General features: G+C 36.8%; 1 protein-coding gene across 2 annotated transcripts in view; it reads left to right on the top strand.

The window, feature by feature from the left end:
* TRPM7 (transient receptor potential cation channel subfamily M member 7) overlaps nucleotides 1-13,360 on the top strand; it is a 54,707-nt gene that overhangs the window by 16,439 nt on the left and 24,908 nt on the right. For both annotated transcript variants that reach the window (XM_050309948.1, XM_050309950.1), the window contains exons 2-12: nucleotides 4,091-4,170; nucleotides 5,411-5,449; nucleotides 5,915-6,113; nucleotides 7,763-7,976; nucleotides 8,518-8,642; nucleotides 9,257-9,428; nucleotides 10,241-10,415; nucleotides 11,027-11,150; nucleotides 11,759-11,831; nucleotides 12,121-12,221; nucleotides 13,070-13,204. In XM_050309948.1, the coding sequence (XP_050165905.1) occupies nucleotides 4,091-4,170; nucleotides 5,411-5,449; nucleotides 5,915-6,113; nucleotides 7,763-7,976; nucleotides 8,518-8,642; nucleotides 9,257-9,428; nucleotides 10,241-10,415; nucleotides 11,027-11,150; nucleotides 11,759-11,831; nucleotides 12,121-12,221; nucleotides 13,070-13,204 (1,437 nt within the window). The remainder of the gene's footprint in view (nucleotides 1-4,090; nucleotides 4,171-5,410; nucleotides 5,450-5,914; nucleotides 6,114-7,762; nucleotides 7,977-8,517; nucleotides 8,643-9,256; nucleotides 9,429-10,240; nucleotides 10,416-11,026; nucleotides 11,151-11,758; nucleotides 11,832-12,120; nucleotides 12,222-13,069; nucleotides 13,205-13,360) is intronic.

Consider the following 13,360-nt stretch of genomic DNA (forward strand, 5'->3'; position numbering starts at 1 on the left):
CTTGCTAAAGTTACCCATTCTGAATTTCAGTAAAGGTAACATCTGCATCTGCAGCAGGAATTTCTTAGGTAATTTCTGTTATCGGGGCTTTGGAGTGCTAAAGCTATTGCTGAATCAAAACCAGCTAATAATGGCTATGGTCAAACTCCCAGCTGCTGGAAAAGGCCATGGGATTATCTTGACATTTGTGTACTTCCAGAACTCAAAAGTGGTTGGGCACATTCCCTTGAGCTTGCATTTCACTAAATGTTTGTGTAAGTTTTGTTTCAAATGGCAATTAAAATTATTTCAGCATTTGTGAAACTGTTAAGAGGGAACGGATTTATTTGAAATAGTGTAAAGCATTTCCTTGAATCACAATCCCAAGGTGGGTATATCTCTTCTAGATTATTGAATCAAATCTGTGTGCTCTTTGCTTCTTGAAGTTCTTTCAGGAGTACTGAAAGACACGGTGTCTGCTCAGAAGTCAGTACAACCAGGAGATCTCTTGCATAACCGTCTACAGCTTAAAGGCTGAGCCACTTGGGGATGAGGAGTTAGTAGGAACTGTAGTACACCTTCCAAAAAAGTAAAATTGAAGGATTATTTTGTGTGTAGACAAGGTCCTGCCAACGCTGATTGCTCAGAGGTCTTAATGTGCTCAAATTTTTGTAGGTAACTCCCCTGTAGGAAAAAGTGAAAGTAGTTCTGGAGTAATAATAATTGTATCAAAATTTTTCCTGTAAGTCTTAACTTTTATTTAGCTTAAGAGATGAAAAACGCATATGAGAGACTTTGAAAAGCTAAGGTTTTTTCCACAAGTGCAGTTTTGAAAGAAAATGCAGTAAACAGTTGTAAAATAGCTCCCTATATGTTGATATTACTTGTGCTTTTTGCTGAAAGGCCCCTGACCTGTGTTGCCCATAACTGTGGTGTAAAGTACACCTTCTAAAAATACACTGGGAAAACAGAGCACTCAGCAGGGCTCCCCCGCTACTGGAAGCAGAGTTTGAGAGGTGCAGTTGTGTATCCTGTACAGATGATGAAAAGCTTTAATAAGAATAGGCAATTTTTCTGAAACAGTCTGATAACTCACATATTGATTTTGGACTTCTCACTTGATCTCCTATTTTAACTTAGTCTTTAGCTGATAAGGAAGTATTTCTTAGAGGTAATTGCTGCAACTAATTTATCCTTAACAGTGTCCTCATGTCGTCTTCCTGTTTCTGATCATCACAGGAACATTATGTAATAATAGTTCTTATTTACATGGAGGGCAATACATCCCATATTTTTAATGTGATTTTTACCTGTTTATGAGAAGTATCTCTCACTTACTGTCCTGCAGTAAAGATTAATTAGCAGACAGGCATCCTTCTACTGAGAGTCTAATTTTACCAAATGACAAGGTCCAAGTATGTTTTATTAACGTTTTAGAGCCTCCTCTACATAAATAGCACAGATGTAGTAGTGCTGTACTGAAAATATTTTTACTGCTGAAGAATAGAGAGAAATCCTTGACAAGTGGTTAAAACTCACATTCTTTAAGAGAAAAATTAACGAATGCTTGGTTGTTTTGTGGGTTTTTAATTTTTTTTTTTATTTTCAGAACTGTTTATTATGAAAAGTGGTGTTGCACATTGTTCCTTGTCCCCAGCTTTGATCACCACTTAATAATAAAACAATATTGTGTGGAGCAATTGACGCAATTGCTTGTGGTTTATATTCTTTGGATTTTAACATCTAGCATGTTATGCCTAAGATATCTTGCTCGAAGGTATGGTTTTAGCCAGCTGGCTTAAACATCTAAGTATTAAATTACTCTTCTTTATCTTTTTATATTCTGGAGGATCTTGCAGAGTTCATATGTGAGCTCAAACTACTGCAGCTTTAAAGCAAAACTCGGTTTTAAGAAATGAAGTACAAAAATACTTGTGTAAACAGTGGGGACTCAGCAGAAAGCAGCTTCCAGAACTGGGATTCACATCACAAGGGCTAAGGCTCAACAGTGTTAAGAAAAGTTATGAGAGGAGGAAGCTAAAAATTTGGACTACCTACTATATGTAAAAATAGACGTGGAGTATGATGTACAAATAAATGTACATGTACACATTTATAGCATTGCTAATCATCTGATAAAGGCAGAGAAGAAAGGAAGCCATTTGGTGCCCAGCTCATGTGAGGCACTGGTGTCCTAGGAAATACCCAGCTCCTTTGTGGAAGGTGATGCTCTTCTCTTTTATTACCAAAGAACTGAGGAGATGCTACCGAAAGATTCAAGCTGAATGTTGAGGACAGCAGAGGAAGAGATCTCTCTCACAAGTGTCCTGAGAGTCAGTCACTTTGATCTGTTTCAAAGGAGAAGGGGAAAAAAAAAAACCCACACAAAAACCCCTCCAACAAACAAAAAGTGGGAAAAGCACCATAAATGTAATGGAATCCTTCGTAACACCATTTTTGCATGTAATGTCTAATATCCTGCTTTTCCCTTGCTAGGCATTCTTTCTCTTTTGCAACAGTATTTATTCCTATGTATAGGGAAAGGAGGTAGGACAGTAGCAAACAATGACCTTGGCTACTTATTCCAGGTGTTTAAAGTGTTACTTTAAATGTAAAATAAGTTGTGTGAGTGCTCATTGTGTTGTTTACAGCTGGTTTTCCCTGTCATGATTCTTCCCAGTGCCTTGAGCATCTCTTTCTTCTCCTTTCTGTCGAAGGATGGACCTTTACCCTTCAACTTTCCCTCCTCCTGAGGGGAACTGGTGGCCTTCTTAATGTGAAGACAGAATCTGGAGCAGCAGTTTTCTGCTGTCTTGTCAGATTCATAGTCAAATTCACTAAAACAAGATATTGGAAGGTGATCATGATGAATAATGTGGGAGAGATCTGCTGAGTCTGGGAACTGTTTTGAAAGAGGGTGGGCAGTCAAGGAGCAGTTTTCCAGGGGCCTATATTAAAACTAGCTGGTACATTCTTGTAATAATTTCTCTGATAATAAACTGATAAAGTTGCACTGAGTGAAAAACATATCCATCTTCACTGAATCTTCTCTTTTAATAGATTTGAAAAAAAATAAAATCCTAATTTCTTCATAGTTTCCACAAACCCCATGCTCAGATACCTGTGAATAATATCTGTCAGTCTTTTTTCCCCTTGTTGTAAATAGAACAAGTAAGAAATTTATCAAATTTTTCTAAAGGTAAAACGTAAATGTAGAACATTGCTGTTAGCAATGAATTAATTTTAACGTAATCTTAATAAGGATTTAAAGCAACATTGTATAACATGCAAATTAGCATTCCAGGATTTTTCATGTTTTTAAATACTAAAAATCATTGTCTGAGTTCCTTTCCCAATGTATTGCTGAAACTTGACCTAGATGTTGTACACTTGGATATTGCTTAACATGTAATCTTAAGATTATCATGCAAGATAATGTTAATGGGGCTGTGTAAAGCAACTGAAATGAAATCCATGTCCAGCTATTTGAATAGGGAAGCATTTGAAGTAGTGAACATCCTTGATTTCATGTTTCAGAGCGTGTTTCAAGTCTAAGCTTAAAACACAGTTCAGAGATGCCAATTAATTTTGTTTACTGTAATGAAAAGTATTTTGATGAAGAAAGAAGGTTATGACTAATTTATGGCTACTAGAAAAGATTACCAGTGTTGTTAGAAAGCTTCCTTACCCACAATTTCAAGATTAAAATTCTACTTATTAAAGAGGGAAAAAGATGAAATTACTGTTATCTCAGTGTAGTGCAATTAATTTTAAAAAATTAGCTGATTATTTTTCTTAGCAAGATAGGTCACCAGTGTATGTTAATTTTTTTTGTGTGCATCTTTATTTGCATATTAAAAGTTTTTGCTATTTGAATGTTAGCTTTGAAAAACAGTGCTCTGGATTTTAAGGGAGTTGTGTATAAGTTACATAATGATTCTGATTATCTCCTGGAGAGATGTGAGATATTTTTGTAGGGTCAAATACGGTTTAAAGGTTTTTGTGACAGCAAACCCCTCATATTCTAACTCTTGTTTCCTTAAGCAGCATTTTTCATTGCAAAGGCTTATGATTTGTATTTTTGAATGCTGTTTTGCTTTTTGTTTTTCAGTCCCAGAAATCCTGGATAGAAAATACTTTCACCAAGAGGGAGTGTGTGTACATTATACCAAGTTCAAAAGACCCCCACAGGTAAACATGAAATGATGCAAGAACTCATCGCTGCTCTTTTAAATTAAAAAAGTCAATATTGTTAAGAGTATTGGACTAACAGCTTTGTCTGTAAGAAATACTGTCTTGAGTTCATGCTTTCATGATCAGGATTTTTAAGCTTCATGTATTTGAGAGCAGCTGAGAAACCTTTTCTTCTGAAGTTGAGAAAACTTCTATTTCAGTCTTTTCCATAAAAAACCTTACGAATCTCTTTTGTTCTGTTGGGGCAGAGTATTATTTTTCATTTAAGAACTTTGTTTTTAAACAGAAAAAGAATTTAATAAACACTGTAGAAATTTTAAGTTTTTGTAAATAATTCACCACCTTCCTTGAAACCATGTGACACGAGGAGCTTTTAGAATTTATAGCCATGATTGTAGAACATGGAAAATTTGCAAATGAAACCCAAGTAATTAGGAAGCTGTTAAAATTTCCAGAGCATTTAACAAGGAACAAAATGGTCTTCAACACTTGCCCTTTTACTTTAACCTGTTTGTAGCTTAGAAGGGACTTTAAAACTTTCCCATCAGGTTCTATCCTTCAGTTTCTAAAAATCACCTCCTGTTTGGTGAATTCCTCAGTGTTTGTGAGTTATTCATAAATTAATCAAATGTAGACAGGATTATTTGGTATGTGTTGAGGATATTTAGCTTTTAGTATAGACAATTATAATTCAATAATTTTTAGAGAAGATCTAAAGCTACAGGTCAGTATTAAAAACATAAATGATTAATAACGTAGCTTTTACAGTGGACAAAATTAAAAATTGTTTATGCACAACTTCTGAATAAAACTGAAGACTTCTGTCTGACATCTGTATTTGTGCACTTTTGCATGCTGGCTCTTAAGCATAATTGGTTGACAGCTGCTTATGAAAGCAGTGATGCAAATTTATCTGCTATGCTAATTTTAGATGTGAAGAAAGCTGTTAGCAGGAAAACATGGAAACTGTTTAGATGGAAGAGGAGAGAAATTACATAATGAACTGTATGTAAAGACACTACCGTATAAAATACAGCCAAGTTACCTTGTTGAAAATGGACAAATTTAGGCATCATGTTTTTCCATTTATTGGAGTTCTCTTTTGTTCAGTAACCTTTCTGTAAGCACAGAAAGTTGTGTGAGTTGGTTGTGTGTCCCATCCCATCCGTGTCCCTCTTTCCCCTACCCTTGAAATTTAAACTGAACTTAACGCACATCTTTAAAACTTTTCTTACAGATGCCTTCCAGGATGTCAGATTTGTCAGCAACTTGTCAGGTAAGAGTTCTTTGTAATTAAAATATTTGTGAATATTTTTCCATTAAATAAGTGCTTTCATAATAGAGTTTTTATAAGTTTTGATCAATAATGTGCGTGACAAGTTGGTGAAAGGTTAGACATAAAATAAATTTAACTAATGTTTAAAGAACTGTCTGCAATAAGTAGATCACAAATTTATGAATATTATATAAATTTTTTGACTTCAAAGAGCCAGTTTTTTCTGGCCTGCAGCTTGCTATCTCAGTGAGCTTCAATAATTTGCATAATAATATGTATTGTAATTACTTATTGCCATTAATATTTATGGCAACAAGGCCAGCTCTGGAAAAGAGGTTTTCTAATATTTAGAATCTTTGCTTTCTGAATCTAATCTATTTCTGTTACAGACAAGAGAAGTTCCTTTCTTTTATTTTCCAATAGTGGTATTTACTGAAGTGCTGTGCGTGGTGTGGTTGGGTGCAGGTGCTGCTGCGGCCGCTTGGTCAGACAACACGCTTGTTTTACTGCGAGCCTGGCGATGAAATACTCGGATGTGAAGCTGGGTGAAAACAGTAATCAGGAAATAGAGGAGTGGTCAGTGGAAAAACACACGGAACAGACCCCTACTGATGCTTATGGTGTCATCAACTTTCAAGGGGGATCTCATTCTTACAGGGCTAAGGCACGTATGAAGTTTTGTTGTTTGTATTTTTTTTTTTTTTTTGTTACTCCAACTACATTGATATTCTGGATGCTTCATTTAACTTCTGAAATTGTAGGCTGAAATGTTATCACCCATTTTGTGACAAGCCAGTTCCTTCTCCTGTGCTAGTGTTTTTTTATTGTGATCCGAATTATTTCTCGTTTTCATTTGTAAAAATTAGTTTTTCGTAGCTGAAGTTGCTCAGATTTATCAGGATTAGTTGTAGTCAGGTACAGGCTTAACTTCAAATTGCAAATGGTAATAAGAATTCATAAACACTTCAACAAAACATTGCATTAAGAATTAATTGTTACCATTTTAGACTTCATGAAAATACAGCATAACAACACTGTTAGATTTTTATAGGACCTGTTAAGTAATATCTGCAGTCTTAACCCTCTATTCATAATTTTCAGAATCTGAAAGAAATTATTTAAAATTAAGGACAGATGCAGAATATGCTTCATTAGTAGATTTTTCTAAAGCCATTAAAGCACAGTCGTGCTGATCAGAATAACTAAGTTGTTTGGGAGAGGGGGTTAATTAAAAGCAAGGATACCAATAAATCAAAACTTTGGAAACCAGTTCTTAATTCACAAGTGCACATGTACTGGAGAGGCTCGAAAACTGGAAATTCTGACAGATTCTTCACAGCCATTTTGTGAAGGATCTCTGGTTGTGGTAGAAATCATTGAAATGCTTGTGCAATTGTAGGCTACGAGGGGTTCTTGTACCGGGTGGCTCCTGTGGCAAAACTGAAGTGCTTTTGAGGGAGGTGTGTTCTTCCTGCAGAACCCCAAGGACAGTCCAGTGCTGTAGCTCAGATCATCTCTGAAGTGGGAAGGGCCCTTAGCAGAGTTCTTTCATGTTGGTAATAGCAGTGTGTGAGTTCCTCTGTACTCTTAGTATAGCTTAAAATTGCTGTGAACCCTTTTGTAGGAGCACAGAAATAGCAGCTGCCCACACTCCTTCTGCAGAGTGCAAGTGGGGTTGCTCAAACCAGTTAAATGGAGTAGTGGTGGTTTTTTATTTAGAACTTGATTCAGAAAAGGTTTAATTTCTGCATACTTCCTCTATTGAATAGCTTGTATTGAAGATGTGGCAGTATTTTAGCTAATCATCCATCTACCTAATCTTATGCTGTTGAAGATGGCAAGTTAAAAAGCTGCCAGTTTTGAAGTTTTCTATTAAAAAATGTAGGTTTTCTTCCCACCAGGAACAGGGGAGGAAAAACAAGCAACTGTCTGAAAAAGTCCTTGCAGGGGACATGAAATCCTTTCCCCAGTAGATGGCAGAACTTTTATAAATGCTTTTGAATTTCATCTAATTTAGAGATAATCCAGTGCCCTCATGAAGGCTCATTTTTCCAAGTCCCTGTGCCAGTAGGATGGAACACCAGGATCCTTCTGTAGTCGTTCCTTGTCCAAAACTTGCTTTCCAAACTGTTAACTGTCTTGTCCTCAACTCTAAAGGACATGAAGGAAGCTTGCTCATTTATTGCAGCTGCTGTGTTTTGAGGAAGTAAATTGCATTTTCCATAGCCAGGAATAGGATAATACCTCCTGAAATATGCCCTGGTTCTGCTTTTCACACCTTGGAACCTTTAAACTCTCTTCTTGTGCCCGCAGTATGTGCGACTGTCATATGACACTAAACCTGAAGCTATTCTGCAACTGATGCTTAAAGAATGGCAGATGGAGTTGCCAAAGCTTGTTATCTCTGTACACGGGGGCATGCAGAAATTCGAGCTTCACCCACGCATCAAACAGTTGCTTGGCAAAGGTCTTATCAAAGCTGCAGTGACAACAGGAGCCTGGATTATAACTGGAGGAGTGAACACAGGTAAAGGACTGCTAAAGAATGTGCACAGTTAACTGGATTACGGTCTGTAAGAACCAAAAGATTTAATGGATGCACAACTTCCTCTTAGAGCAAAGTAAATTTGAGTGAGCTTGGTCAGGGGAAATTAAAAATAAATTTTGAGCATGTGTAGTTGGAAGTGGGCTGCTGTTTTGTCTTGCAAAGAGAAATAAAGTTTTGGGGAGGGCTTGGGTTTTGGGCTTTGTTTTGTTTGGTTGTTTGTTTTCTAGTTTTTGGTTTTGAAATCACAAGAGGAAAACCTTAATATGATTAAAAACAAGTACAGTAATGTACTGTAAACTCTGACTAGGCTAATTTTTATTTTGTTGAATTATTTTGTTTCCTTCTAGTAGATGTGGTATGATGTTGTTTTCTTTGGTAGTGTGACAAATAAGTGCCCAGATCCTTAAAGGCCCAATTACCAAATTGAAACACTTAAAGGTCCAGTTACCTAAATAAAACAGTTGTATTTCTTAGTAAGATGCAGCATTCAATCCATTGGAATCTTTTTATGCACAAACAGGTGTTGCAAAACATGTTGGGGATGCTCTAAGAGAACATGCTTCCAGATCATCTCGAAAGATTTGCACTATTGGGATTGCTCCGTGGGGAGTGATTGAAAACAGAAACGACCTTGTTGGAAGAGACGTAAGGATGAATTACCTAACTGAAATAACGATTTACCTGACGTGTTTTTTGACAAATCTGCTCAAGCATGTTTTTTTCCCTTGCTTTGCATCATTGGAATACTTGCTTTGTTGTGAAGGTACACTGACATCTGTGGCTTATGCAAGATCATTATGGGTAAACAAGTTGCAAAATGCAAACGTGCTACAGGAGGAGCTTGTTCTTAAGTATTTAATCCTTTTTTTTCCCCTCCTCTACTGATATTGACTCAAAATACAAAAATGTTAAAGTATTACAGAGAATTCACATTTAGAGAGGGTGTTAAGTTGAAAAATTTTGATGTGGAGTCTTCAGTGCTACTGTTTGCCAGAGAAGTCAGAAGTTTTCCCCAAAGGCATCTTTTCAAAGGACCTTTTCTCTGTTTTCCCTCAGAACAGCTTCCTTTAGTGATATCATTATCTGCTTCCCTGCACAAAGTTCAGAGCTACAGCTGCTGGTGTATCCTGACCCAAGGCAGGCTTTTATGTGTCAGTGCTTCTCGTTGAGCCACCAGTTCTTGTGTCTAGGCGAGAAGTTTCACAGAAACAAGTATCGATCTCCACAAGTAAAAGACGTTGTTGTGTGCTTATACTTAGGTGGTTGCTCCGTATCAAACCTTGTTAAATCCATTAAGTAAACTAAACGTCCTAAATAACCTCCATTCCCATTTCATTCTGGTGGATGATGGAACAGTTGGAAAGTATGGAGCAGAAGTTAAATTGCGAAGAGAACTGGAAAAAACTATTAATTTGCAACGGATCCATGCAAGTAAGTAATTCTGCTGCCTGAGGGTTGAGTGTTACTGTGCTTTAATGAAAAAGGTACTTGCCTCTAAACATCTGAATGACAAAGTAGAAAAATTAAGTCTTTTGTGTATGTTTAGAGTCTGAATTGGCAAATTTGGACAGCTGCTTTGGGCCTTAGAGATTGCTGGTAGATTTATGGTTTGTCTGGGACCAGTGAAGAGAGTCTTTTGAATAAAGTTGTCTGTTTACTTTGGTAAAGCAAGTGTAAGTCTGTTCAGGTATGTTGTCAGACCTTACTGGTCTGATTGATTAATGGTTTTGATACCATTCATCTGCAGTTTCACAATAGGGCAATTGAGTTTGTAAAACATCATCTGTTTGTGCAAAGAAGCCATGACTTATTTTTGGGTGTTTTCCCGATCATGGAGCAACATGTGTTTGACTCTTCTAGGAATGCTTTTGCAATGTTTCCTGTGTTCAAACTGTATATGTGTTGTCATATTTGAAAACTATTTGTGGGAAGTTAGGAGTTCCACGAAGAAAAATTTTTCAGTTTCTGCATTAGTTTCTTAATATTTCTGTGAAGGATATCCTCTGTTCTGTAGACTGTATTCCAATGTATTTACCAGCTTTGCAGTGCATTTTTCCCTGCCTGAAGTATAAAAGTGCTTGAAACCATGCATTAACAGCAGTTAACATGCCTGGCAGGCAGCATTTTAATTTTTATTCAATGGAAGGGTAAACTTGATTTATTAAATGTGTAAAATTGATCTTAGCATTTCCTATACAGCTACAACATTGTCTGGATTTCATTACTTATTTGCAACTTTGCAGGGATTGGCCAAGGTGTGCCTGTGGTGGCACTTGTGTTCGAGGGGGGCCCCAATGTCATCCTGACAGTTTTAGACTTCCTTCAGGAAAGTCCCCCGGTGCCGGTGGTGGTGTGTGAAGGAACTGGCAGAGCTGCAGACATACTGGCCTATGTTCACAAGCAAACAGAGGAGGGAGGGTAAGTCCCAGCACTGCCAGCCAAACTGTCTGTCACACATAGACAGGTTTTGAGATCATTTCCTAATGAATTTGTACAGGAGTTTTTCCTGTTTGGTGCAGAAAACACTCGGCTATTTCAAGTGTCGTTTCAAATAATAAGAGGGATGTGGTCAGGCTCCACAATACTTAGTGATTCCTAGTTAGTTGTCAGCTTTGTACAAATCCTTGAACATACTGGGTGCTGGTTGCAGAGGCTGCCTCAGACAGGAGAGGTCTGATGTAGCTGTAAACCAAACAACTCTGCCCATGGTAAGATCAGAAGCAGGTATTATTCAGAGAAGTGAGTGTCTGAATCTTTTAGTTGAGAGTATCTCAGAACTCAATATGGAAAGGAATGGGAGAGAAAGTTGAGTTACTTTTATAAGGCAGTAGCAGAAAATCGTAGATTAAGCAACCTATACTACCTATACTTTCTAAAGGTTACTCAAGGTTTTGCCACAGAAACAGTGATAACCTTATAGATAGCAGGACTTTGAATGGACATGTTGAAATTAATTAAATGCGTTGTTGTTCTTCCTGTTCATGTATAAAACAATTGCTTTCCTGTTTGTTTGTTTGTTTCGATCTCAGGAATGTTCCTGAGGGTGCTGAGCCTGAAATCATTTCAACCATCAAAAAGACATTTAACTTTGGTCAAAGTGAAGCAGTTCATTTGTTTCAGACACTGATGGAATGCATGAAAAAAAAAGAACTTGTAAGTAGATCTTGCCATAAAATTTTCTATGCAGGGTACATGCAGTTAGGGATACATTGTATAATTTCTTGTTTCCTTTTTTTTTTTTTTTGTATGTTTTTAGCTATGACTACTAACAAAAGTGTACTATTGCTACATATATAAAACAAAATCACTTCATAGAATTTTATATGTAGTTCAGGGACTAGTGTCTTGTTTAGACATCATATTATACTGGTTTAAAATTACCATATTCAACTAAACATGTTGCTGGCAGGTTAATCTCAATCTAGAATGAACTGGAGAGGTGAACAGGGTACTGTGTTATAGACGAGAGTGTTGTAATCACAGTAGGAAGAGATGTTTAAATTGATTGAAGAGTGTGAAGGATTTGTGCTCTGCCTTCTTCTTCCACCTGTAATGGATTGTCTTGTGTGGCACCCAGTTAGGAAAACAAAACAAAGAGTGCATGCTAAATGCTTAAATCAAGCGTAGCAGGCTGAAATTGCATCAAAGACAAGGTGTCTTTTATGTCAGGAATTGAAATAGATTAGAAAAGACTGGAGCTAATCACCTTTGCCCGAAAATAACTTCAAAATATGTTTTCCTCATTTTTCCCTTTCGGACAGATTACAGTTTTTCATATTGGGTCAGACGAACACCAGGACATTGATGTTGCAATACTTACAGCATTGTTAAAAGGTGAGACTTAATTTTAAGAGCATTTGGAACCTCCAGCTATTATTGTTTAGTCTTCATATGATGGATTATTTATGCAATACTATAGCCAACAGGAATCTTTAGTTTTTAAACAAAAAAAGCATTTATTATGTTTTCTCATTGTGTAATACTGTCACATGACATAAATGATAAAATATGGTGTATAACTTTGTAGTGGACTGCTTGATTTGGTCTTTTTAGGAAGCAAGAATGTTTATTAGCTTGTATTTTAATTAATTTTATGTTTTCTTCAATGTGTTTGCTTCTAAAGGCACGAATGCATCTGCATTTGACCAGCTTGTTCTTACACTTGCGTGGGACAGAGTTGACATAGCCAAAAATCACGTTTTTGTTTATGGGCAACAATGGCTGGTATGTATTGGTCTGGATTAAGCAGAATGATAATTATGATAATTTCTAAAAGAGAAGCACAATTTACTGTAAAGAATGAATCTTTTGACTTTTGTAGAGAGAGAGACTGTAGGATACTGACACATTTATTTGTGCATACTGCATAGTCTTACAGCTGGTTTGCTGTTATGTATTTGAAAATGGTTCAAAAATTTTAGGAATGTGCTAAGTCTCCTGAATAACTAGCAGAGCAAAGACATTTCAAAAGGTGGAAGCTGAATTCAGGTTAGTCAGATGCTCTTTATTCCTTGCAACTGCATGGCCATAGAAAGTTCTTAAGCAGCATCTACTAAAATGCACTATTGGGAGCACTGCAGTGTCTTTCGAGGGAGGGATGAAATGTCTGTTTCTTGCAGTTTGAAAATTAGTTTAAAAACTACTGTAAAAATAAAAGACAAACTTATTGAGTGTGCAGTTACAAGTATGTACTGTAAGGCTTATTGACTGAATTGATGGTTCCAACCGTTTTTCTTTGAAGCAAATTGTACTTTAGGTGTTTTTATCTTTGTGTTTTATCTGATATCAATCGATGGGAACAACTTAACTATGTTAAACTGAATGTCTGTTTATTCCCATGTACTGTCTCACTAGGAGATACCTGGGAAACAGTTGAACTCTTCAGAACATTCATCCTGCAATTGTGTGAAATTCAGGGGATATTTTGAACCAAAGCTGACACCTTTATAGACATGTTAAAGTTTCTACAGCCCTGTAAATGAATGAGATTGACATGCCATCCAAGTGCACTTTTGTGGTGCCCTGTTTTACTGGCTCTCTCCAGGCTCTACCCTGTTACTTATTTGTTGTAGGTTGGCTCCCTGGAACAGGCTATGTTGGATGCTCTTGTGATGGATAGAGTTGCATTTGTGAAACTTCTGATTGAAAATGGAGTAAGCATGCACAAATTTCTTACAATTCCCAGGCTGGAAGAACTTTATAACACAGTAAGTAAATGGTTACTCTTTAAGCTACTTTTAGAACAGCTTTTTAGTTGCTCAGCGTGTTGCATACTGGGTTGTGTGCACCAGGCTGAAGGGTTCTTGCAGCCCCGTTGTGGAACTCCTGAAACAACTCCCCAGCAATAGGGAAGAGAACAAGAG

This window comes from Myiozetetes cayanensis, unplaced genomic scaffold, assembly GCF_022539395.1.
Source record: "Myiozetetes cayanensis isolate MyiCay16 unplaced genomic scaffold, myiCay2020 scf14, whole genome shotgun sequence".
In the NCBI taxonomy this organism is placed as follows: Eukaryota; Metazoa; Chordata; class Aves; order Passeriformes; family Tyrannidae; genus Myiozetetes; species Myiozetetes cayanensis.